The 27835-nt window shown below is 43.5% G+C and overlaps 1 protein-coding gene across 6 annotated transcripts in view; it reads right to left on the bottom strand.

Moving 5' to 3' along the window:
* MYBL2 (MYB proto-oncogene like 2) overlaps positions 1 to 27835 on the bottom strand; it is a 230784-nt gene that overhangs the window by 36386 nt on the left and 166563 nt on the right. For all 6 annotated transcript variants that reach the window (XM_078652136.1, XM_078652134.1, XM_078652139.1 and 3 more), the window contains 5 exons: positions 18448 to 18855; positions 17147 to 17286; positions 16864 to 16963; positions 13815 to 13928; positions 2380 to 2496 (listed from right to left, as the gene is read on the bottom strand). In XM_078652136.1, coding sequence (XP_078508262.1) covers positions 2380 to 2496; positions 13815 to 13928; positions 16864 to 16963; positions 17147 to 17286; positions 18448 to 18855 — 879 coding nt within the window. The remainder of the gene's footprint in view (positions 1 to 2379; positions 2497 to 13814; positions 13929 to 16863; positions 16964 to 17146; positions 17287 to 18447; positions 18856 to 27835) is intronic.

Genomic DNA, 27835 nt, shown 5'->3' with positions numbered 1-27835 from the left:
TTTTCCCATACTCCCCAAATTGTCCACATTCAATAGAAATTCCGATTGTGTTAATTAGGCATTGAGGATTTACCTTTGAACATGGCTTTTGTTTGCACACCTGGTTTGCAAAAACAGTTAGCTAATCACCTCTAAATTACGAGAGGCTGCAATTGGGGTAAAGTATATGGTTATAAAAAAGCACTAGGCTTCAATTAGAAGCAGGGTTAAGTTCAACAGCATGAAAACAGGAGCCCAACATCTAACACTGATGCAGTCTAAGTGGACAGCATTGGGTTACAGATTTGGGGCGAGGATTGAGTTTCACAGGTGGCAAGGAGGGAAGCATTCTGTTAGCCACTGAGATGGATAGTCGCTGGAGGGGTTAGTCTCCACAAAGGGAAGCATTTTTTTTTTAGGAGTCACTACAACGTCCAGAGAGGAGCGCTGAGATAAAAAGAATATAGGACGAAAGAAATCTTAGATAAGGATTCCTCACGCAGAGGAAAATTCTAAAACTGTCTAAGTGGGTATCCACTGTTTTAATTATGGATCCTACTTTGGCAGGATTAAACAAGGTTCAAATTAGGGGTATATGGGAAGGTAACAACCCCATTACCCTATTTGCCATATAAGATTTCTTTGTTTTCTATATTTTTTTTTTGTCAGCGCTACTGCTGGATGTTGGCTGCACCAGGGAGTTGCAGCAGCCCTAGGATGAAGCATGCGAATCATTGAGTGGTTGAGGGCAGTATTTACACCCCTATGGGACTCCCAAATTGGGTTATGATTTTTTCATGCCTCTTTCACAAGTTTAGGGGCATTTGGTTTTTCCTCCTTTTTAAAGGTAAGGGAATTTCTTTTATGCACTAGGATGGACAGGCTGGCCCACGCCCTAGAAGGTAATACGTATAAACAAACATTTCATGACTTATCCCTATTTACAAGTCCTTCTCGTGTAGGGAGTAGCATAGTTGGTGGGAGAGCGGGGGAAGGCTCAATCACTTTTCCTTCATTTTTGTGTGGATCTAGGACATGGTGATATGCTGCATGATTCCAAGGTGACCGAAGCTCACTCTTAGTTGTATACAGTGTTGAGTTAGTCACGTGTTTGGGTATCTTGTACGTCATTATTGTTTTTGAGCTAAGCCCAGCTTCTGTAGAAACAAAAGTGCGTAGCTGACACAGACCTGTTACCTAAATAAACAAGAAACCCACCAACAGTCGCCCTACTCTGTCAGGCTGTCACTTCCTGATGCAGAGGTCCCCGGAAGAGGGCGGGCCACAGGATTTAGCAATGCAAGGCGACTAAGGCAGAGGGAAAATGCTGCAATATTCAACAAAAATGCTGCTTCATGGCAACACATGGGAAGGACGAATGTAGCATTAAAATGCAAGCAGCTACAGGCGGCGAAGCTGAACACAAGCAAACAGTAACACGAGCAGAAAGCAATTAATAAAATAGTCCCCTAAATGAACAGATAAACAACCAAAGCGTAAAGATACAGTACTTGGTCCCTGCCTCGTAGTAGGAAACAAAAAGACAATGAGGAGGGACAACAAGGAAGGACTCGCCACTAGCAAGCAAGAATTTTTAAAGAACACTGAAACAAATGAAAAACAGAGGGGGGGGCTATAAGCCCACAAAGTATATACAACAGGTCTTGAAGCTAGACCTAAAAAGTAGGAGCCTGAGGATACTCATAAAAATATATGACGTAGAAGCCTGGGAGAATTCAGGAGGTTGAGATGGCAATTTGCGGTGACCCCATTAACACTCAACTGATCTCTTGGGATCTTTACGCAGGTTATGCTGTAATATTAATGCCAATTACACTGTGCTATGAGAATGACCAATGTTTTTGAATATGGATTTGGAGTGATACCAGTGATTTTCCAGTGGTGACTGCTATACAAACTAGGGTTATTTGTTTTGATTCTTGATGCTAAAATATCATAAAACAGGAAATAAATGTAAACTAGATACAGTTAATATTTGTGGTTGTCACAGCACAATGCGGTCTCTGGAAGAGTGCATCATCCATAGGAATCAAAGAAGTTATTTTAACTGCAAATAACTGTATTTAAAAACATCAACATAGATGGTAGCGCTGTGCAAAATCTCCTATTTTGAACAAAAGTTTGGAGTAAATCTACGAAATGTGATTTGTCACCATCTCGATTGAACACTGCATGTGAGGAAGTCACAAAGTTAACAAATTGTACACTGGTTTGAGTTAAACGTCTCAAAAGAGTGAGACATTTGCCACTTGTACCAGTATCCAACAGATAGAATATTACACAACATTATGTAATGCAAAAATCCATGTAATTTTCCAATCAGGTATTGTTTATCAAAAATAAAAGGCACTGGCTCTTCCAAGTGTCACTTCAACTCACCTGTGCATTTTGGGAGATGTTTGACATCTGCGTGGTCAGCACCACTGGCTTAATTTCCTTATCTATGACATCCAGAGCTAGAGACTTCCTCACCTTCTTGACAGGGCTCCGATGGAGCTGTTATGTAGGCAGAAAGAAAAGTAGAGAAGAAAAATAAACAGCTGAAAAATACTGTTGATAAACAGATACACGACAAACGTAAAGCCCTTAACAAATCAAGCATTATTAGACTGTAAAACAGCAAATTATTTTAATCAGGGTTTCTTTTTACAAAAGTAGGGTAGACATTTCAGGTAAAAATGAACTTCAACTGTGAACATAAATTGGTAGATTAACACAAAGATGCCTACGGTTGATATAGTAAACACTCAATGCCTCAATTGTAATTGACGGATAGCTAACCAATAATAGAATTGCACCCCTTATATACATTCTTTCCATTAGTTTTACCACCCAGTGCTATTTGTCCACTTAAATACGTCTTCTAAACTCTCAAACTGAACATATAAATCACGTGTCCCTAAGTTCTTACTTATTTTTGTGTTTTGTTCATTGCAGGCCTAGCTCCATGGGCAACCTATTCTGTTGCTTTCCATCAAACAAAAGAGTCTTTAAAGAAAATAGTGCCCCTTTATCATGCTGCCAGATCTAGTCATCTAGTCACCTCCGCCCAAATGCCTTTACCTCACTGAATGCAGAAGTTAGATTTCCACACAATACCTGAGAAAGAACTAGACTTGGGTGAAATTTAAATTATGTCAGTATCTTTACGCCATCACTCCACTTTGCATGATTGGATGCAATTTGCAGTAAAATTGTACTGCAATTGGTATCATTACCGGTAAATTAGCATAAGAGCAGAACATGAGCAGCTGCTGTTGCCAGTGCTCTTATTTACAAGCATCCTAGCGCCAAAATTTGACGAGACACATTTCAAGTGATTTTACTGTATTTACACAAAAGCAAATCATACGAATTTTGCACACGCCTAGTGGTAACCTGCATGGATCACAAACCCAAAGATCCCTACTTAAAAGTAGTGTGTCGTTCCAGACAGCATGTATAAAATTCAGGATTTCGCTGACTACATCCAATTTCACAGCATTGAGATGCTGTAAAAATTCCCTCTTGGAGATCTACATAGGCTGTTATTCCTGAGTCCTCATCTTTACTCCTCTGGTAAAATGCAAATCTAACCTTTATGCAAATATTAAAAATAAAGAAACACATTTAACAATGCTTTCTCTCTGGGGAGCGGCGATCTTAGTCTTACAATAGCATAGCACTTTCAGGAATCCTGTTTCCACATAATTTTACCTGCTATTCCCTTTCATCTAGACATTTATTCATCTGTGGCATTGCAACTTCTTTTCTGAAGAAAGGTTTTTTTCTCTCTGGAGTGTGGCTTTTTAGGTCTCGGTAATATCCGGTCGGCAGACCGGAAGTCCGAGATTTATTGTCAGTAAGAGGGCTGCTTTATCCCTCCCTCTTTTCGGCTCTCCCTCCATTGGCTGGCTTCCTAAACGGAGGCCAGCCATTGGAGGAGAGAGCCGTCCCTCCGAATAGGCTCCGTCTTTTTCGGATTTGGGGGCGTACGTTTTGCTGTTCTTTAGACAGTGACGTAGTCTGTCACTCAGAACCACAAAACCACGCCCCCAATTCCGAAAAATTCAGAACCTTGCAGCCGCCATTTTGCAGCTGTCCCTCCGTGCACCTACAGGCTCGCACGCAAGTCCGCTCCCCAAAAACTATGGTGTTCTGGTGTAATGTGACTTGTTTCGGACCTCCTGCTTGCTTCAGTGACACGGGAAGGGAGGGGTTAGGAGTGGCGGAAGAGGAGATTTCCAATTCCTTCTGAGCTGCTGCCTGGACGGAGATGCAGTGTCTCTGAACTCGAGGGATGAGAGGGACTCCTGTCTGCCACGGTAAGTCCACGCTCTTGTAACTGCGACGTTAGAGGAGAGCTCGCATAGGTGCGCTTATGGGCACAGCGGGATTTTGCAAATATGTTATCTGGTGGCGCGGGGGGGGCGGCGTTTGAGGGGATTGGTGGATGGGTTGGGGATGTGAGCGATGGTCTGGGATTGTAGTAATGAGGGGCTCACCTGTGTGACTTCTCGGTCTCTCTACGCGCACCTCCATGTATATGCCTCTGAACTTTATACACAACACTGGTGGGTGTGTGTGTTACTGCAGATTCAGCACTCTCTCATTTGAGACCGCACAGTGCTTAATTGTTCAGCGAGCGGGGTTAGGCTCCTCATGTGAGACCGCACTGAGTACTTTAATGTACACCGAGCGGGGCTAGGCTTCGGAGGCATGCAGTGGAGGAGTTCTTAGATATCCACTAGCCCTCAGCTGCCCTTTGAATCACTTCCGCTGAGTCACTCTCTGACATGGCTGCAGTAGGAAAGAACGCAGCCACAGACTTAACTCAAGTGGAATACGTCCCTACCCCCTCGGCAAACCTTATTTTCTTTTGTTTAGCAGTTTCATATAGCGCCAAATCGACTTGGAGGTATTGGAGCGCTTGCCATGCACATCAGTTACATTACACAAAAACACATTAATTTATACAGCCTGGCTCTACAGTGCTAATGTGCCATCATCTGTTCCTTTTATTTCAATCGATTGCAGTACACATAACTAATTTTTATCTCAGTTTGCTTATGTTTATTATTACTATTGAAAGTAAACCTGCCTTTTTGCCTTTCCGTACACTCAACTACATTATTGATGTGCTGTGGCCAAAGACTTTCAAAAGTAAGAGGGGTTAAAGGCCAGGGGTGCCAGAACTCTCCATTCTCCCCCGCCCCCATAAGAAACGGATATAAAATAGCTGTTAGTCCCACCCCCCCCTCACTTTCCTTCTATTCAACCCCCTCCACAGGCTGAGCAGCAGCTCAAGGCTGACAGACGCATTGCCGTATGCTGCTTATGAATGGCGGTGTATTTAATAAGATGTATTTAGCACTGCTTGGAGGGTCGGGTGGGAGAGATATAATTTATCTTAGAGGGGCAGAGGGTGAGCTCATTACAAGCTACCTCTGCACTATATCTTGTGAGGGGCTACGTGCATGGAATGATAATGTGCCTGCTAATTACGCAGGACTTTTGCGCTCTGCCCGCGTGCCCGTAATCCATACAATTTAGGGAAACGTGATATTCCTCATGTTTGCACACACATAAAATCGTGCTTAATTGAATCTCTAGAGCGTTGGTCCTGCTGCAATAAAGCTTGCATGCAGATGTGAGGAGGAGAAGGGACGCAGTGCTGCTTCGTCGCCTGCTCTTGGCTTGCTTGGGAGGGATGGGTGGAGGAGAGGATGCGACTCCCCGTGGAGGTGTGAGCTGTGAGGAGAATTCTGCCAGGCACCTTCAAGTTTCTTTTCGGCCTGCGCTTCCGGGAGGCTCGCTGCTTGTAGCAGCCCGTGGCCCAAGGAGGACCCGAAGCCTACGGTCAAGGCAGGCGTTGCGTGAAGGCAGCTCCCGCCTTCAGAGGCGCTGGCTCCAAGGAAACTTTCACGATACCTGTTGTGGAGATGGCACATTGAAATGCAGAAGCAGAACGGAAACCCAGCCAGATCCGGCGAAATAAACAATTCAGCGAGCCCTGCATGTGACCTAAGAACCGTGGCGCCTCGTACACTATTCTGCAAACAGTTATCAAATCTTTATGTATAACCAGTATTGTTTGAACTAGGGCGGTGCGTTCACTCCTGCGCCAGAGAGCCAAGAAAACCCGCAGGCCACAAATGTGAATCCTGCACTGACACCCAGGCCTTCCTCCCTAGGGATCGCGGAGATGAGTACTTTCGAGCTGTTTATTAGTCAAATGTCAATATATAATTTAGCGTACGTCTGCTATAAAATGGTGCATGTCATTAATGCTTTCTGCAAACATTGACATTGCCATGGTGAAATTCGAGGCTGCTCTCCATGTTTCTGAAAACTTTGGCAGGTGCATCCATGGAAAGAAGGCATTTGTTTTTCTTGTTACATGCGGGTTTTTATGGGCGGTGTCATTTTAAGGGACACACATGGGTGAAAGGTACGATACCACAGCATGTGATGAATATATGTCGTAGAGGGTGCCTGTGGGGAAAAATAGGTTTACGTTCCTCTAGTCCCACACTTGCAGCAGATTTTCAGTGATTTATGGCCCGGCAATTTTGTCCGTTAATGCAGATGATCCCTTAGTAAGAATGTGGCAGAAAACAGGTATTGCTAATATGTTAAGTATAGCCTCAGGGAGAACCCATTTTTAAAATGTCCGTTAACTGATACAAAGGTAATCTGCGCATCAGCGCTGAGCATGGGAAAGGGATTGTGAGGAGGGGCATACATCACGGACATGCACCAGCAGAAAACTAATGTGTTGCAGGCTCGCATTGTTCATGATAGAACCTTAGTTGCTCTCTTTCCCTCGCTCATATCTCTTTCTCAGACACATACAATGCTTTGAAGCCTTCATTAGGTACAGGAGGAGCGCCAATGATCTGAGATGCAACATGTCTGGGTATGACAGTCAGCAGTTAGACACATGCTAGGCTGGTGAATAAGGGTGGAATTCAACTGTCTTCAGATAAAGTAGTCAGCAGCCTGCACACTGTAATCAGGTACAGTTCTGATGTATGAGCAGAGTATAATGCAATCGGTAATGCATTTGCGAGCGATTAAGCTATTGGCATTGTAAATGACAATGTACTAACAAGAAATAACTGTGGGTCTAGAGGAACTACTATCTCTGTGTTCAAATGTGTCTATTCTGCAACAAGTATAACCATGTGGGACTAGTAAGTTGCATAGGGACTGATCACAGTGTGATTATGTTCCCATCAGTTACACGTTCTGAACCGCCCTGGTCATCATTTGGGCCATTACACAGAGTGGTATTTCCACCCTGCAAGTACAAGTGTTCTAGATAGTGATAACTGAAAAGCAGTGCTAAACAAAAATGGTGAGTGAAAGTGCTATTAAAATTGGAGAGTGGATTTGAAAGAACCTTATTCATTTATTTTGATAACAAACCACTTCCAATGTTAAAAACAAAGTGCAAAGTAACAGTAGTTCAAAAACATATCTACTGCATGTGTATTCAGGTCGACATGTTTCTGCAGTTTATAGACCCTAGCGGTATCTGCTGCTTCTTCAGGACCAATAATCTACCTTGCTACTGCTTTATAAACGGGTGAGTGCATAAGGAAACAAAAAAGATTTCACCTGATACGGTCCTCGCATCTCTAGAGTATGGAGGATAAGCGCCGCTCCTCACCTGGCTACAGCTCAGGAAAATGGCGCATTGCTCTAACCGTCAATACGCCTGGCGGGCATCCGGGCTGTTAGGGGAGCCCGGATGCCCGCCAGGCGTATTGACTTTTTTGTTTCCTTATGCACTCACCCGTTTATAAAGCAGTAGCAAGGTAGATTATTGGTCCTGAAGAAGCAGCAGATACCGCTAGGGTCTATAAACTGCAGAAACATGTCGACCTGAATACACATGCAGTAGATATTTGTTTTTGAACTACTGTTACTTTGCACTTGATGTTTTTAACATTGGAAGTGGTTTGTTATCAAAATAAATGAATAAGGTTCTTTCAAATCCACTCTCCAATTTTAATAGTTAGCACTTTCACTCACCATTTTTGTTTAGCACTGCTTTTCAGTTATCACTATCTAGAACACTTGTACTTGCAGGGTGGACATACCACTCTGTGTAATGGCCCAAATGATGACCAGGGCGGTTCAGAACATGTAACTGATGGGAACATAATCACACTGTGATCAGTCCCTATGCAACTTACTAGTCCCACATGGTTATACTTGTTGCAGAATAGACACATTTGAACACAGAGATAGTAGTTCCTCTAGACCCACAGTTATTTCTTGTTAGTACAGTGTCTTATATAGGGGGCTGTAACTGTGTCTTGGTCTCTAAAAATTCCCCTGGACCCCACTCTCTCCGTATGTTGTTATTGTAAATGACAATGCCATTTATTTATGATTTTAAAAAAAAAGTCATGAGCAATGCCAATAGCTCTACCTTTAATAATGCCGAGACCATTGCATTGTAAATGCTTGTTTCATTTCACTGTTGAGATATACGTCTGTATGAATGTAGTACAAACTTATCTCGAAAGCAGCAGTGCACTGTACATGGCCAAGACAAGCATAAAGTCAACGAGCACTAGGAGAGGTAGTTGAGCTATGGACTGTTATTGCATTGTTATGCTGTGTTCTTTAAAGAGGGGTGTCTTTCACATTTTCCTAAACTGGAGATGCCTTGAGGCACGCCTGATGGATACAGCAATGTTGTTCCAAAAGCAGAGTGGTTAGATATAAAAGGTCTGCGGTCTGAAAATGAGTGTAATACTACCAATGCGCATTATATCAGTTGTCTACTGTGTAACCACTCTATCAAATGGTGCAGAGCCTGACTGGAGAAGACCACATCCCTTCTGGTCTTCCTGATTGTCTTATACCAAAACAATCCAAATCCCACCACGAAGGGTAAGATGTAGATTTTTTTCTTTAAATTACCCCTCTGACGTTGACACTGCATGATCAGGATAACGCTGAATATCTAAGACACCAATGAGCACTGACTTCCTACTAAAGATACCTTTAAAGTTGATATATCTAGCTTCAGAAACACTTTGCTTTGTCTAACAGAGTATAAAGACTGTTAGCTTATAACAGGTCATACAATTTCTATATCAGTTTCTCTTAAAGACACCCAAATCGGTCTATAGACACAAGAGATCTCGCAGTGGTAGACGCTTTCTTGGACAGTACTTTTGAATTTAGATGGATAAAAGGGACGTGGACAATAAAAGCCCATGCCGTACACACCCTTTCCATATTTAAAGTACATTTGTTTTTTGTTCAAGCACACGTACTAGTAGGTTTTCATGTTGCCATGCTGAAAGCATGCTCCATTGTGGCCTGTCAACAGCTAACTAGCTACAAGAGGCTTGCAAAGATTATGTATTAAAATGTGAAACTTTAGAATCCTAAACAGGAGATTGATCTAAACTGTGGAAACCCACTGAAAATGGTCCATATGAATTGAATTTTCAGGCTAAGCAGGTGTATTTCGCGAGGCTCATCATACCCAGAAGAATATGCCAGTGCAGCAAGTTCAGTACAGTGGTAGCTGCTTCCCATGCAGCAGCTCTGGACGGACAGATATTCATCAAGACAAATTTAAATACAGGCTTTGTGGCAGTGAAGAAAAGCGGTCCTAGACATCAATAATTGGAAGAGGCTTAAGGGAAATGTTTTACCTTTATGAAGGGAAAGCATTCTCTATCAGCATCCTGTAGCTCGTACATACCTGGATACTAGATTACTCTCTAAGCCCCAGCCCCCTCCAACACTATGTAGGTTGATAATTACAAGGAACTGACATCCACACAAGTTCTGGGAGGAGAGCAAAACCTTTTACTCATGAAGCATGGAGTCAAGATTCTAAATACCACAGCAATTTTACTGCTTGCGTAGCAGATACCGTATAAGCAAACCACTGCAAGAACTAAAGCTCAGCCCCACCTCTCATGCAGAGCAACCCAACAGGAATAACAGACAACTAACACAGGAGCTAAGCGGAAGGTCACAGGACACATCCCCTCCCTCCTCAATGCTGCTGTAACAGTAACCCTCAGCACTTCATCAACATAGGTCAAGGCAGACCGTTTGACACCCACTATGGGAGGCTCAATTGGATAAAGGCACACTTACAGAACACATTGTGCCAAACCCCAAAGCATCAAAGAATCTATTGGCTTTGAATTATGCTTTAAGCAGTGCCGGATTAGAGGAAGTGAAATGATTATCAAGTGCCTCAGAATCAATCATATTAGAGATCTAGTTGAGAAGAGGAACTGGAGTGGACTACATTTTTTGTTTAAGGTACGCCAAAGCAAATCATGAAGTTGTCAGATCATAGATTGGTGAATTTACAATTAGTGAGTCCACAAACGAACAATAAATCTAGATCATGGCATGCTAGCTCAGCATGACTGAAGCCTTCAAAGTTAATTAGTAGCCCGATGGTTGATGTATTTTTGGGGGCAATTTACCCACACATGGATGTCCATAAGGACCACCCAATAAGTGACCGGTAAAAGGGCTGCCAACTGCACCTCACAAGATATCAGTTACAGATCAGCTTTCAGTTCTGTTCAGAGAAGCAAAATGTGGACTAACATTACAAAGGGAACGGGGAAAGCCCCGGGACCTAATGGTTTCCCAGCGGAATTTTTCAAGCGGACAGGGGACCTCCTTTCACGTCACTTGAAGACGTTATATGCGGATGCGTTTGACTCTGGGACTCTTACGCCGGACTTGGCCTTGGCTACCATAATCCCGATCCACAAGGAGGGCAAGCCCAGGGGGGACTGTTCCTCCTACCGCCCAATCTCCCTCCTGAATATTGAGACTAAAATCCTGGCCACGATTCTGGCACGGCGACTGCGACAGGTCATATCGGACCTAGTACACCCGGACCAGTCCGGGTTCCTGCCGGATAGGGCCACTAAACTCAACCTGCGGCGCACACATAACTGGCTCCAGGAAGTCTGTGACAGAAGTGAGCCACACTGGTTCCTCTCATTGGACGCGGAGAAAGCGTTCGATGCGGTCCACTGGCCCTTCCTAATGGGGACCCTTGTACGGTTTGGGTTTGGGCCCAAGTTCCAGAACTGGGTGCGACTTCTATACTGGAACCCTAGGGCCAGAGTGCGGATAAATGGGCGGTTGTCAAGGGAGTTCGCGATAGAACGGGGGACACGCCAGGGGTGCCCGCTATCCCCACTCCTCTTTACCCTCACGATTGAGATCCTCGCGATCCGTATCCGGCTCAATAGCGATGTGGTAGGCTTCCACAGGGGAGAATCGGCCACTGACCAGGAGAAGATTTCCTTATACGCCGATGATGTGCTGTTGTACGTGACAGACCCGGCTAGGACAATACCGGCCCTATTTAGGGAACTGGGCGAATTTGGGGCAGTGGCCGGACACACCATAAACTGGCATAAGTCGATCCTCTACGACCCACAAGGCGCGCCGCGGGGGGAAGGATTGCCGGAGCAGCTCATACACACCACGGAAGGCTTCCGGTACTTGGGGGTCTTTATCACCCGAGACAAGCGGCGCTCCTACGCGGACAATGTAGATCGGGTGGTGGTGGCAGCGAGAGCGGAGATGGATAGATGGCGACCGCTCCCGCTCACCATTCTGGGTAGGGCCGCCCTGTATAAAATGATACTGCTACCAAAGTTTTTATATGCCCTCCAAAATGAATACTATCCCCTACCGGCTATGACAGTGCGAAAAATCCATACCGATCTCCGCTCTTTCTTGTGGCTGGGAAAGCAAGCCCGGGTGGCACTCACGACCCTGCAGCGCCACCAATATAGTGGGGGACTCTCGCTGCCCAACCTGGAGGCCTATTATTGGGCAGAGCACCTTACCCCGATCAATGACTGGATTCATGCCCCGGCTGACCACCCGACCTATGCGCTAGAGAGATCCAAATGGGACAATAAAACGGTGTTACATTTCTTATATGGGGGGGGAGGGGGCCGACAGCTCCTCCCTGCGACTAAGATTACACTATTGGCGTGGCGCAGAGCGACGGTTAGAATGGGCTGGCATGAAAGGCCTACCCGCCAAACACCCCTGTGGTCATGTAAGTGGCTGGCGGAACTGTACAAACTACAGGGATTCCAAAGGTGGGACGATATTGGCATCTCCACAATTGGGGATGTCATAGCAAGGGGGGAACTTAAAACCTTCCAGGAGATGCAGCAAGACTTTGGACTACAGAGAACCCAATACTATAAATACCTACAGTTGCGACACGCATGGGGAGCACAAAACTTGACTCTCACTGACATACCCCAGTTTGCACCACTTGAGGGCCGCCTACTGCAAGAGCAGATGCAGAGGGGGGCGGTATCCATGACCTACAAAACACTAACAAATAACATGTTGGGCGATCTACAGGCCCTCAGGGAGCGGTGGGAGGCGGATGTGGGCACGATGGAGAACCTGGATTGGGAACTTGTACTTATGCACCCCCGAGAAGTAGCCATAAAATCGAGGCTTCGTCTCATCCAGTTTAAGGTCCTTCATCGGGCCTACTTTGATAGAGTAAGGCTCTTTCGGATGGGGAGGGTTACCAACACCACCTGCCTACGATGCCAGCACCAAACAGGCGATTTCTTTCACATCATTTGGGGGTGCTCGGTAATACAGGAATTTTGGGACGAGGTCTTCAATGAATTGAGTGCGATACTAGAGGTGGAGATATCTAAGGACCCCAAACTGGCGCTTCTGGGCATGTCAACGGAGGTCGACATCACACGGTACCTACTCATTTTTCTGTTGCTGGCCCTGGTAGTCGCAAAAAGGGACATTGCGAGAATGTGGGGGGCGCCTGAGAAACCCAATTTGGAGGACTGGAGAAGGGGGTTAGATATGTATATGGCAGCGGAACGAGTTACCTATAAAGCTAGAGGGTGCCCACGAAAATTCCGAAAAATATGGGCTAAGTGGAGACACTACCATGGATTGGAGTAGGAGGGAGAGACTGACTGGGGAGGAGGGCGGGGGGAGGGGTGGTTCACCGGAGCAGTACGTTTGTCGCTGATTCCAGCATTTTGCCTCCGGTGGGTTTGGGCCATGGGTTGCTTATCTTTAATGTAACACAACTTGGAAGAGCCGAATGAGACAAGGATGTCGGGGGGGGGGGTGGTAGAGAAGGGGGACACGCTGCTCGGGGGGGGGGTGGGGGGGGTTGGAGGGGAGGGCGGGAAGGGGGGCTTCGAGAAGAGGTCTCTCAGTTGATGTCTTTACTTGTAGTTAAGGGGGGGGGGGGGGGGAGTTCGGAGTGGAAATAGGAAATATATAAGTTCAGCACGATGTCTGCCATGTAACTGTTGATTTACAAAAGTTGCGTAAGGTCGGGAAGAGCGGAATGTTGACGCTCCCCCGAGATGTCTTGTTTCTTGTTCTTATGATTTGCCTGATGCAACAATAAAAAGAATTTATAAAAAAAAAAAAAAAAAACATTACAAAGGGAAAGTAGCATTGTATGAATATGATTTTACAATTCTCCATAAAAACAGTTTTTTATAATGATGTATAACATTTTTACAATGAGGTGCAAGGAAAGAATGTGTGATGCACAGTTGCTACCAAAAAAACACTAAGTAAATTGGTTAAAAGCTGTGTAGTATGTGCTGTTGAGTGTACAATTTGGACATTTGGCCATTCATGAAGCTGAATAGGTCAGATTTCCAGTCAAATTGTCTCAAACGTCATTTAGTAGTTGGCAAACTGAATAACTTCTGGGTATTACCAAAAAGATACAACAAACTATAAATCAATTGTATAAATACACTATTCTTGAATGTGTACAAAATACTCACTGCTTGTTTCCGCTTATGATTTCCCATCTTCGCTTCATCCACAATGACCAGTTCTATGCCAGCCTCACTCCGTAACACCTCCTTCAGGTCCTCCTCTAAGTGGGGAGTTGGAGGCTGAGAAAAGGACGAGAAAACTGGAAATTTAGGAATGGTCTACGCAACACCCAGCTAATTTTGAAGACAAAACAGCATTTCATTCTCTGACTTCTCACAATGACTCCATTACCAAACTAAGATGGAAAGAACCATAAATCAGTCCAAGCACCATATTCCCAGCTAGTGGCGTGTGCCATGGTTGAAATTGTAAAGGGAATTACAATGAAAAAGGATGGGCACATGAAAAACTCTGGAACATAGAAAAAGGCAAAAAAAGAGGGTCAGGTCAATGCATAAATTAAAATGTATTAAGAACTGTTGATTTAAGAAATGTAGAAGGAGATGCCTTTGGTATAGGTAAGATTAAATGTGCTTTGCTCAACAATTATACTTGGAGAGTGAAGTAGTGATGCATGTGGAAGTTTCTTAAACCCACGCATTTTCAGGCTACATCCAATCTTTCCTTAAATAATTTTTTTCAAGACTGATTGAAAAAAATGATAGCAACAGATAGGAATGGTTTAATGGGTGTTTCTTCCTAGTGAGTAAAAGTTGAAATTTTGATCGATGTTTATTGGTTCCTTCCAAGTTATAATTAAGTGATAAAGTCAAATAAGAGAATAAAGTGGAATGTGTTACTTCTGCTTACAGCTCGTCAAGCACCATGTCCAACTACGCTGCATTACAACTGGCAGTTCAGGAGTACAAAGTCCTACATAGTTTCCAAAATGCACAAGTTTCTGAGAACTAATTAGCACAAATATGCTTATACAGACTGCATGACAACTTAACAGCCTTGTAAAGAAGAGGTGCTGCTCTCAGCTGCTCTCCAATGTCTCAAAAGTCAAAAAGAGCCACACCAATAGCTAAGTGAATTGGTTACAGACATAATTATGTACAACACTGAATTGCCACTTAAGACCCCTATGCAACCTCACAGTTTGCCTCAAGTAAATCAAAAACAGGCTACCAACAATGTAATGGTTTGGTAGGAGAGAGGAATACCCCCACCTAGGGCCAGAAAGTCTAGCATAAGCATCCACCCCACTTCCTAACCTACCACGCTCCATCTCCTTTAGGAAAGATCACTACTCCTGGGAAACTGGCAAGAACACCTACAGTGAAGTTTTGATTAGGTATGAGCATATTTTTACTTTCAAACTACGTGCTACCGTCCAGAATATGTCAGATCCATAGACCTGGCATCGGCAGCAAAACACTTTTGCCTACAAACCCTCAATTCTTTAGGTCCTAAGATGACTAGATCAACGAAGCAAGTCAGTTATGGACACTTGCATGTAGAAAAGGATATGTAAAGGGGTGCAAAAGTGAGGGGAAAAAAATATCCAAACTGTTCACACTGGATCATTAGTTGTCAAGGCTGATCGCACATGGAAACAACTTTCACCTGGACAAAACGTTGGACTTCGTATGGAACTAAAACTTGGCACAATCATATAGGAGTCAAGTGATGAACCGTAACTTTGAAGTGCTTCATAGTAGCGCAAACTTCAAAGTGTATTCAGTATGATTGACAGAAAAGTATACATTTGTATTTGCTTTCATACCACAAAATGAAATTGTGCAAAAACCCATACTTCACAGGTAGCTGGGAAACAAATTTCAGGGCTGCCTATGAAATACAGGTTTCATAACTATCATCATCTTGATAATCCCTAAGCCACTCCCCAGAACTTTACCATAATCAAGGCAACTAGAATAATGCAGCAAGGTTGTCTTAAATTATGCTGTCCGGTTATCTAGATTTTATTGCAAAATCCGAAGTAAAAAAATTACACAGCACATTCTACTCCAGTACTGTTTGTCCATTTCAGTATGAAACATTTTTTGAAAACTATTTTGCAAATGAGAAAATCTGTCAAATCTCTAATTATATAGTAAACGCTGGAGCCACATAATCTTAAAATCACGGGTCACACTCTTGTGCATTGTTTGACCAACAATTTATCCAGAAAAGTAAACATTAACATTTGTATTCCAATTAGTGCATATAGTTATTATCTGTGCTGAATTTTTAACTGTCTTTTTAAACAAAAAAAAAGGATTTTTTTTTTTATATAATTTTCTTTTTTATTCTGTAAAATGCTTTTATGGTAAATTTTTATCGAATAAAGCCTATCAATCAAGCATATAGTTGGTTGGCGTTTATAAAAAAAATGCCTATAAAATTATCTTTGAAAAGTGCATCCGTACAATCCCTGCCTGCCACTAGCTTTCTTTGCGTGAAGGGTGCTTATCTTTCATCATGCAAATTACAGATGCACACTACCTTTTCAGTTTTTAAGATGGTTTCCCTTTCATTAATTAAATGAAAACATCTTTTCGTTTTAGTTCTTTGTAGTTGGCAGATAATTATACGGACAGAGCATTTGAACGTTGGCGCAGGGAATACCAAGACTGGTAGTTGTAAAACCACCTATACCACTTTAATATGCTACCAGACACTCCCTCCCCTTCATCTCACTCCTGCAGGTTCCTAATTTTGCCTTTTGAAACTTTTTGCTGTCTTTCTCTTCCTCAGTCTTTCTAATCTGTGCAATTCCCTCTCTTGAGCACAGTAACTAAATGATGTGGAAAAATAAGTGCTGGTTCCCAAAAATAAGTGCCAGGGCTCTCACCGGCTCAAATTAATCACTGAATGGTTCTAAAAAGAATGAAAAGGAAGGAGACTAGAACAGAGAGGGACACAAGACACTGGTTGACATTTAATGACCTTTTTCTTTCAAGTACTGGAAAGATGATAAATGAGAACCCTATTTGTATGACATTAACACAGAGGTGGTTTGCCAAGTAGGGATCCCCATCCTCACCCCAGCAGCAAGATATCCATTTATCGAACCATAAATCAATTACTCATTCCACATCCCACATGCCACTGATAGCAACCCCAGGGTGCTAACACGCAAGCCCCTACCCACCACTAAAGACATACCAGTGGCTTCAGCGTGCCCAACTTTTCCATGGCATTCTTAAACGGTGTGGGTGTATGAGGATGGTTCTCCATCACGTACCTATGGTTTGGTGTGATAAACCTAAGAGCAGACACAGGACATTTCACAGGTCAGGAAGTGGAGAGAAAATAAAAACATGTTGGTCCACAATAAATATGTGCAATAACAGCAGGGAAAATGTCAATCTGGCATTCTTAACTTTATGTGCAGTACACAGGATCTTTCTATTCAGCTACCCTAAACCAGCGGGGCTGGAGGACTTACACTGAGTTTTTTTGCAAAAGAGGTGTCTTGTCCCTGTGCAGAGGGGTAGTGACGATCACCTTCTGACTGCACACTGGTGTGGATGTTAGTGACGGGTTCTCCAGCTCTAGTGCATCTTGTTTGGTCCACAAATTCAAAAACTGTAACGCAAAAAAAAAAAAAAAAAACTCTTTAGTGTTTAATGCTCATGGAAAATTTAAAGACACCAGAATTTACAAATCAAAGGTGCAGGGGTAATTATACCAGAATGAACGTGCGTTGAGTTTAGGGGTGATTCACATAGAGAAACAATGAGACTGGAGGTCTACACTCTAGAGTGTACCGTACTGCAGTTAGATTTTGGCTACTACAGCATTGCAAAATACTGGTACTGGAGTAGCGTGAAATTAACCAACAGGATTCAGCAGCACTAGGAAGGGTAGGTTGGTGTGATTCCACAAGTGAAAACCTGTTGGACAATTTAAAGGGGCAACCAGAAAAAAAATTCCACTCACCCCAATCCTTGGCTGCAATAGATTAGATAACAGAAGGGGGAAAGTAATGTGGCCATGGCATAAGGAGCACCTGGCACCTTCCCAGATACATCTTTGCTTCAGGGATTTTTTTAAATTTAGCTTCGCCTTCAAATTCTTAGCAACATTTAAGGCCCTAGAGTGGAGAGGGAATACTGTAAAATGCAATGGCTTAAAGCAGGTCGGAGTAGGCAGGATAGATTAAAAAAAAAAAAAACACAAAAAACAAAAGGATCTCAGTTATTTCTCTTTGGACCGATAGCCCAGCCAAATTAAGAACCCTTTAATATTTTCTCTAGGAAGAGTAGTCAACAAGAAAGCCTACTGTTAAAGTAGAATAGCACGGTTTTAGGAGAACGAGGGTCCATAGGTTCAGAAACAAACACTTTCAAACTGGTTGTCATGGCAAAGCAGCACAAATCACTGAAATCAGGTGGAGGAAAACCTTTGAGAGTAGGAGTTAAGAATGATCGTCCATGCCACCTATAGGTGAAGATGATCATTTTTCCAGCCCTGGACTTTCGTTCAGAAACAATATCAATCTCATAGTTGGCTCCACTAAAGCAAGACCATTCGTAATGAGTCTGTTGAATGAAAAACCCAGAGCTGGAAAGTGGCGTTCCTGGAAATGTTGAGTCATCTAGTAACCTGGCTTGCATGCTTGTGGCACGTTCCCACCAAATGTGGTTTGGGGTATCATGTAACGAAACAGCATGAAGTGCATGATATGGACGTGTAAAAGGATTTGCTGCAAATACCCCGCCACCTCTACCAGAATGGGGACAGTACCTGGGATGGTGAGAACGGCAGCACCTTCACAGGGGTACTCTTGGGTGTCATGCTGTTACTGGCCTCCATTGAAGACAGGATGCTGTTCTCTGTGACTGGTGACAGCGTCACCTTCCTCCTCTTCTGCCGCTTCAGGAGGGAGGGTGGGGTGCCAAAGCTAAGGTCCGGGCGAGGTGAGATAGGGATCAGCTCGCCTTTGCTCGCCTTGCTTAAGTCCGAGATGGTGTGGCCGTCCAAGCGGTACTCAGTCACATTGGGAAGAGATGCTGCTGGTCGCGCTGGAGGTGTTCGCCTAATGGGGCTGCTGCTGTCACTGCTGCTACTACTGCTACAACTTCCACTGCTGTTACCTGCAACTGAGTCTTCTGGCAGGTCGAAGTTACTTAGATCACACCATCCATCAGGATCCTTCCAATGAAATTTCAGATGAGAAAATACAAATATCAATTGGGGTTGCCATCACTGCATTCACAGCAAGATCACATTCTGCATTCTGAAGCAACACAGTTTTCATTATAGGGAGCCACTTAATTTAATTAGCGCCACACCACAAATTTCCCTTTGAAATTTTTCGACAACTGAAAGCACCAAGACAGGCTACCTAATATTTTGAAGAAAATAGTTTTTACCCAACCTACAGTATATAATATCACCCTAAAATACAATGTTATACAAATGTACCAAAATAACTACAAGAGCAACAGGGTTCTGCGAAATAAAGCTACATATATTAACCAAGAATTTTGTATAGATCTTTAAAAAAAACTTGGTGACATGCATTGTTTAAATACAAATCATTCAATACAAAAGATCTGGGATCATGAGTGCTCATGTTCTCAAATTTAAGACACTAGTCTTGTAGTCCAGGTTTGGGGTGGGGGCGTCATGAGGAGATGAGCCCACGTACTGTGTGGCCACTCCGGTGACCCCTACCTCTATCAAAGTGATCAATCATATCAGCAGAGTACTTAACTGTATTTTTTGTGGAGGTGGGGTAAAGAGGGTTGGAGAGGTTCACACAAAATAAAACTGAATAGCTAGTGGTCTATTACTCCATAATTCTGTATGTTGTTCTGCTGCAATGAAGCCTTCAGATGTAAGCATATCATGGTAAAAGACTAACAATAAAAAATAAATTAAAAAAAGGACATCTGAACAAATTATAGCACCTTTTAGGGTACCAGCATCTTTCAAAGCACTGTCGCTGTTTTCTTTCTGACTTGGAATGTTACGGGTGCAAAAGGTGACACAGAGGTCTCGAAGAATTGTGAATAGTTACTTTCTATTAGCGCCCTTTATTCCATCCGCCTTACTGTACACCGCCCCTATTCCCCTTTTATCCTTCATTGTATTCTGGTTACAATACTAAAACCAAAAACAGCACTCAAATTTCACTCCTCTTCAGATTTTTTTCCTTGACTGAAATCACAGAGTAGCAAGGGTTTTTTCCCCAGTCACTAATAAGAAAGCAAAACTAAATTTCCATGATCTAAATCCTTCCTTCAGCAAGGTTTAAGGGAACCACCTCCAGAGCCCACACAGCCGTATCCCATCAAAGGCTGAAGGGAGGTCCTACAACAAGAGAAGTGCTGGGTCTCCAGAGTTAAAAATGCCTGAGATACGGATTGCACATTCATCCATGCAGGCTCAATATCCCTGTGAGCCAAAAGCCTCACTGCATTTATTCAAGTAACTTTGTATAGCACTTTACATTGAACATTACACAACGTGATGCAAAGCAAACACAAAGTGAAAGGTCAAATGAGCAAGCTAACTAATGCAAGATCGATCACATATATATGTGCAATTCTGGGCCGAGTTTATATACATATGTATCAGTATTATATACAAGTTTGTGCACCTGAGAAATGAAAATCAACAATGAAGGGCGCAAATGGGAACTGATTCTGGTCTTTTTTTCCAAAACTGCTGAGATAAGATTAACTCAAGTTTGTTAGAATCACTCTCCGCAAAGAAGCTAATCATCCTTTACAAGCATAGGGGTATCGCCTTGGCAAAAAGTGATATTAGAGGACTTCATGAAAATTTCCGATTTCTTTTAAGTTTAGAAACAGTGCTTTAGTGAAATTAAACACTTTTCTGATATGCAAGGAAATACAGTCTGTGACAAATTAGAATGTTTAAAAAAAAAAAAAACTTTCTTCATAGCCATTAATTTAGCAAAATGATCTTGGAGGCAGGCAAGATAGCTTCCTCCCTTTACTTTATAGGGTTTTTAATTAATCTGAAAACTAGGCTTAAACATTTATTGGGCCTATGTTTGCAAGAAATATTTTGTTGCACACATTCGTCAACATAGGAGGACAGTGCAATATATCAGTCTTGCATCCGACTACAGCTTCCCTCATGCGGCCAACTGTGTCCAACAATCATTTGATCATTTTATGCAGGGACAGGGATTTAAAATGACAATAGTTGGTCATTAGATTTTACAAGGGTTTATTTTTTTTTACCAGCCTCTATGTGGAATATCAGTAAAAAATTATTAGCCTACAGACCCACATTCTACAAAGCATGCACAACAGAGAAGCCTCTTATGTGGCCTTGTGAAAGAATTTAGACTTTTTTTGTTTTCAGTTTTATATAGCTCACAATCGGCCCAAGGGCAATGGAGCGCTTTACATGAGCACCAGTTACATTACACAGGGTCAAACCTTAAAAGTATATGGTGCTATGCATAAAGCTGCAAAATAACTATTTTAATTGCATAATCATCTGTAGCTTTTTGAAGTCCTAATCACGGATTAGTCTCTGCCTTTGAGTAGATTTCTGGAGCTGGCTTCAACATTTTAGTAAATAGAAAAAGAGGGAAATAACCCAGTATAATATAGAGTTACAGTTCTGGCTCAACTTGTAAACCTCCTGAAATGTACTCCTTATGGTTCAAGGCGCAAACCATAACTCACACGTTGCATGTGCTATCACAGATGACAACATTGTACATGACAACCATTTACATCAATTCTTGAACAATAGTTCGGCCACCCTTTTGCACTGTGTATGACATCATTGCATGTTTTCAGTTAAGAGTTAGTTGGTTTCTTTTTCTTATTTACACACAATCTTCGTTTATGTTTTGTGCATCATCTTCCCTTTTTAGGTCTCGCTGAGCTATCACGTAAGCGATGCCCTGCGTGTTATTTAGTGGGGCTTCAGAAAATGCTCCCAAAGTCTGCAGGCGGATCAGGCACAGTGCATGTGCGCCCCGGCGCACGCACCATTTGTCCGTCCGCCTGTAGGCTTTGGGAGAATTTTTGCGGCCGCTTTGATGTTCTCAGTAACCCTCGCGGCCACTGAGAAAATCAAAAAACTTACAGACCCCAGTGTTCTGCCTATCTCCATATGGCTCGGAGAGTAATCGCAATTCCCCTCCTAATTTAAAGGACAAAGTGCTCTCGCAACAAGGAGGTATTTGAAATTTTAATAATTTATGCATGCTGTCAATAAGTTCCATTTGTTTTAAACTACCTTATTTTGTGTCCGTTGCAACACAGCTTCCATTGCTTTTTCTGTTTCTTTAACTTTGCATTTTATGGATTAATCTTCCCTATTCAGACATTGTTTTATTGTAAATTCCCTATGCTGCGTTAAGAAGACATTTCTCTAGTATACATTGCTAAATGGCGACTTCATTTACCTTATAGTTATTTTTGTACAGGATATGCACGCGTTTTTAATGAAGCACTAAAAACTATCTTCTGCTTAGGAGCAGAGATTACATTACGGCGAATTGTAGGTTTCCTTTGTCGCAAATCTTTAAAGTGATGTCTGCGCTAGTGAAATGTATAGTACCTTCCTTTCTGGTTGCTAATTTACATTTCAGATGGCCATGTCTCACTCTCACACGCAGTTAATTAACTTATTTGCATGCCGCATCACGGAAATGTTTTTTTTAAAGTTGCTTTTTGGGCTGACGGGTTTGCAGTTGTTTAAAAACTTGTGACTGTTGGGTCAAATATGTTTAAAAAGGTTTCAAATGCTGGAAATGTAATTGCCTGGACGGATTGCTTGTATAGAAAATGCTGCCTACTGAAATAGTGTCTCGTTCACCTCTGTAGCGCTTAGGGGAGTGTTTGTTGCTAGCGTGGTTTGAGGGTTGCAGCAAGGGTCTATTTCCCTCAGTGGTCGAATTAAACCTCTCCAACCCATTCACCTCGCACCCCTATAGAATGACTTACCTGCAAGAGAAATACGGACAGAGATTTTAAAAGATCTCGCAGGTGCTATATTTCGGGCAACCTGCGTCTTTAGAGAAGCCAGATGGCAGACAAATGAAATTTGTGTATAAAAGAGAGGTACAGTGGGGCTTTTTTCACTCCACAAGGGAGTGGGAGGTCCAGCATAAACGGGGCCCCCGGGGATACAAGATCAAAATAAGGTTGTCTATGCCGTTTTTCTTATGATGGAGTCACAAGAATAGCAGAGGCTGCTTCCCGATACGTTCTGTTGAGTTTATAGTGGGAAATCCATTTGTTGGATTGTAATGCCCTCACACAACCTTTCAGGTGTCATGCTTCATCATATGGGCTGCTCCTCGTTGGGTCAGCGGTGAAATACCCAACGGGCTCACCTCAAAGAGGGGCTCTTTATCGGAGATCTTTTTCCAACAGCCGTAAGGTGAAGTGCGGGTGTGGGGCCAGAACTGTGTAGATGTGAAGTGGTGAGTTTAAAATAGGATTGGGAGTACCTGGCATGAATTTTTTATTCTGGGGGTCTCCTATCCTAGTTAAAAACAGTGAACAAGGCACTCATCCGAGTGTTATGTCTCTATGTGGAGTGTCCTTTGCTTAAAGATTGTTGGTCAACACGTTTCTCGCTTCCAGTAGACTATACTAGCGATTCTTCAGGACCGGGAAAAATAACTATTTACACTTAATATTACTACTATGAGAATTACTCATTAGTGAAGTGATTTAATTAAAAATTACCTGATGTGACCTGGAACTACCCTATTTAGTACATTCCCCAGGCATCATCAGTACCCGGCCGATCACACATAAGGCTTAGCTCTTATGTGTGCATGAGGTTTTCACCATTATGTTACACCCACGACCTTCCCTATCCGCAGAGTCCGGGAGTAATATTTAGTGTAGATAGTTATTTTTCCCGGTCCTGAAGAATCGCTAGTATAGTCTACTGGAAGCGAGAATCTGTCTTTGTCTTTGATCACAATCACTTTCACGGGCAGGCGCGCGGCCACCTCACTTTTGCTTGTTCCTAAAAAGCTAGGCCTGTCCTATCTCGATATGTGCGTTTATGTGCAGAGTTCTCCTCCACGGCTGGGGAGTCTTCACAGATGTAAAATTACTCTTTGCAAAATTAAGCTCTAAGTTTGTGAATACCGCCCCAAAAAGTGTAAACTTACGCAAAACTTTAAGTTTACCTGGGTGAATAAATCCCATAAACTTCACTCAAAATATGAGGCGCGTATATTTTTGTTTCACTACAGAGATGTGGGAATCATTTCAAATAAAGTGTGGACAGGAGATGATGAAAACGACACGCAACTTCGTCATGGGGAACTCATCAGAGACAGTCATGATTTTAATAACTTTTCACCTCCATGCTTTTCCTTGACCGCAGGGGCGAGTTAAAAGAAATGTATGATTGGTTCCAGAAGTTTCTGTCTTTGCACTTTAGCTGGTAGGCTGCTCATTCAGGATGTAACAATAGCTGGCAGTGTTACAGGATCCCTGCTCGCACCGAAGGCAGAGAGCAGTGCGTGCCTAAAAGGCCCACCCTCACAGCCAATGACAGGCTGTGTTGACAATCAAAAGTAATTGATTGGCTATTAGTGATCCTGAGTCTCAAGCATGGCTGCCTCCCCAGGACTCTGTCTTCTTTTGTATTCGTTTTTGTTGTACTTTGAAAAAGAGTGGAAGCTTGTGAGGTGCAGATCCATAGGAGACAGCGCTGCTGACAGCGCCAGCCTATGGCATACATCGATCCGGCAAGTGGCACTGTGACTGTCGCAAAAAGTGCAAAACTCACAAATGTGTTCCATATGGTTTCCAGATAAGTGGTTTCGGCCCCTTGTGGGTATCGAGTGGACACGGGTACACCTGTGCTTGAGAAGGACCTCACATGCAGAGGAAGGTGATAACTTAAACATTCAGGAGAGGCAAATACGTTCAAAGTCGGAAACTGAAACATCTCAGATTATATTTTAAAAAAGAATAGGTTGTTTCATCTCATAAAGCAAGAGTTAGATAATGCAGAGCTTGTGTCTGAGATCAGGTGCTTGTGGGGGGCACAGCGAATGTTTAATTCAGGTTCATGTCTTGAGAGCCGAGAAGTTCTATATTTCCCGGAATACTTTCATACATCATATGGTAACTCGTGGAAATGTTTTGAGCTGAATTCAGGGAGGTACAAGTAGCCAGTGTTGTTTTTTTTTTACTACGGGAGAGATGGCTCTGCCCATTGTTTGTGCTGGGGCAGTCTCGTGCTTTTTAAAGCTTTGATTAGTTTCTTTATCGTCATCATATAATTATAAGCATAGGTAAGGATGACATTTTCTGAAATATGCGATAGATTTGGAACCCTAAGAACATAGTCATACAGGAGACCTCCTATGTACAAGGTTCCCTCAGGTTGGAAGTTCAGCATTTAAACATGTGTTGTACTTAGGGGGCTTGTACTTGAGGTTTAGTGCCGACTGTTCGGAAGAGATTTTGAAAACAAGGGCTGCCCACATTTTACAGCTTTAAACTGCATACTGGAACTGTTCATCGTAGTAGGAAACAGAGGTTCCGTGCCTAACAATATAGAACGGACAGGGAATCAACCAATACATGCTGCCTCCACATAGTTACCAAAAGAGAGTAAAGGAATGTCTAATTAATCAGGGAATTGAAGCTATATTTTAACTTCTACATGGCAAATTTGGGGATTTTTGTCACTTTTTTTTTATTTCTTCCTTTTTCTTTTGCCCTTGCTTGTTTTTATTTTTCTTGCTCTGAGTCAAACTCTGATCAGGGAATATAAGTGCCAGTCCACAAAAATGATTTCCGCTGAACCTCACCTCCAACTACAGGTTCAAACTAAGCGCCTCATTATGGCATTTTGGCGGAGGGCAGCCCAGCAAGGCACCCTGATGTGCTGCCCTACGCCAAAGGGAAAGGGCACGAATCCACCATATTTGAGCATTACAGTGGATTCCTGTCACACAACCACAACCACACATACAGCCACACACACAACCACACATACAACCACACACACAACGTCAATGCACACTTTCACCAGGCACACACCACCAGCCTTCAATGCACACTTTCACCAGGCACAGACACAGTGCACGCTTTCACCGGGCACAAACACCACCAGCCGTCAGTGCACGCTTCCACCAGGCACACCACCAGCCATCAGTGCCCGCTTTCCCCAGGCACACACACCACTTTCACAGTATTTAAGCATTACAGTGGATTCCTGTCACACACACACAACCAAAACCACACATACAACCCCACACACAACCACACCGTCAGTGCACGCTTTCACCAGGCACAGACCCCATCAGTCGTCAGTGCACGGTTTCACCGGGCACAAACACCACCAGCCATCAGTGCACGCTTTCACCAGGCACACACTACCAGCCGTCAGTGCACGCTTTCACCAGACACCATCAGTCGTCAGTGCAGTATGGCGCACTTTACTTTTAAACATATTCATCTAAAGCGCAGCATGACACCATTGCTACAAAAATAAATACACTTTTTGGCCTACAATTTATAGACTTTTGTTGCAATTGGTGTTGCAATATTTAGCAATGCCAATAGCTCAAACTTAATTAATGCGAGACCTATTGCATTGCAAATGCATGTTTTAGATAGTTATTTTTCTTTTATTACCAACTGCCTTCCTCACTATTTTGTCAAGTTTTGTTGCTTTGTAAATTTGGGCAAATATCACAGCGTTTCTTGACTTTTCATATCTATCTTATGCATTGTACAATTATTTAACTTTCAAGTTTTACGGGATGATAATTCAGGTGTAGTCTTTTTCCGTGCTTTGTGTAGGAGAGTAGGTTCTGCTTCCTGTGGTTACCCCCACTTTTTGCTGTGAATCTGTTTTTTCGACTTTAGTGTGGCTGTGGACCTGCTAATCAGGCCCACAGCCCAGCTGTTCTCTCTCTAAATTAATACAATGTACGTTAGGTACATACCAGATTGGTTACTGGGCCACCCTTGTGAGCCCCTGTATAGTGTACCATAGGTACCCAGGGCATAGGTGCACCCTAGGCCCATCAGGGGCTGCAGCATGTATTGTGCCAACCCTGGTTTGCCTTCCAAACTGACACCACAGGTCTGTTCACACAGCCTGGGACAGGCTCTTTGTGTATTGGGGCAGGGAGGGCTGCATTCAGTGAATGCTTTCCAGACACTGCCTGGGGCACACTAGGTGCTCCATGCATTTTCCCAGTTCTAACCGGTTGCTGGGACACTCAGCCCTAGCTCTGGCGCGAAACTGGACAAAGGGGAAGGGGTGTAACCACCCCCACCCCAGGTCCACCCATAGGAGGGACCTTAAAGTTAGACCAACCCCTAAACTTAGTATAAGTATAGGATCCCAGTCCCTAGGACTTTAGATTACCCTGGACGAAACTCTGAAACATATATCCTGGACTTTCGACGTTCCATTTCGACTGGAAGACGGAAGACATCTCCCTTGTGGTCAAGAAGTGACCACCCTGTTCAAACAGGCACCAAAAGCATCTTTGCCGGTCTGCATTTTCGAGGCTCCCGCCGGATCCCGATGAATCTGCGACACAGGACACGGACTTCCAGACATCTGACCCCGACCTTCGCTCACAGCAAAGCTGAGATCCGTGGCGGACACGAGAGACGTGGGACCGGAACTCCTGGACATCCTGCATTTTGCTACCTGCATAGACTTCTCGAAGTTGTGCATTGGGGTGCTTGAAGCCCCAGACCCGAGCACCTTTTGCCCCAAAGCACAGAGCTCCACACTCCACGGGTGGCCCGTGGGATCGCTTTATACATCCTAGTCCGTTGGCTACTGAGCCCCCAAGAAGACAATCCTTTAACCTAACTTGCTTTCCTGGTTGCTCCAGGCTTTCTCCTACTTCTCTGCAAAGGAGAAGTTCCACAGACCTTGCTGGTCTGCACCGAAGCCAATCTTGACATCCTGCGTGGGTTGCGTTTGGCAAGGCTTGTTGGGTCCCTTCCGGATACAGACACTGCAGTCAACTAGATCCTTCGTGGGACAGCTCAAATCCAGCTCCTGGTCGTCGCCGACGCCTCCTGGTTCTCGTGGCTGAAGAGACAAACTTCACCTTTTCACCTGAAATCAGCCGACATCTGGTGGCATCTTTCTATCGCCGCCCTGGTCACTGGCAAGTGGC

This window comes from Lissotriton helveticus, chromosome 7 (assembly GCF_964261635.1).
Source record: "Lissotriton helveticus chromosome 7, aLisHel1.1, whole genome shotgun sequence".
NCBI lineage: Eukaryota > Metazoa > Chordata > Amphibia > Caudata > Salamandridae > Lissotriton > Lissotriton helveticus.
Note: the sequence above shows the minus strand (reverse complement) of the source record. Positions and strands in the feature narration are given on the sequence as shown.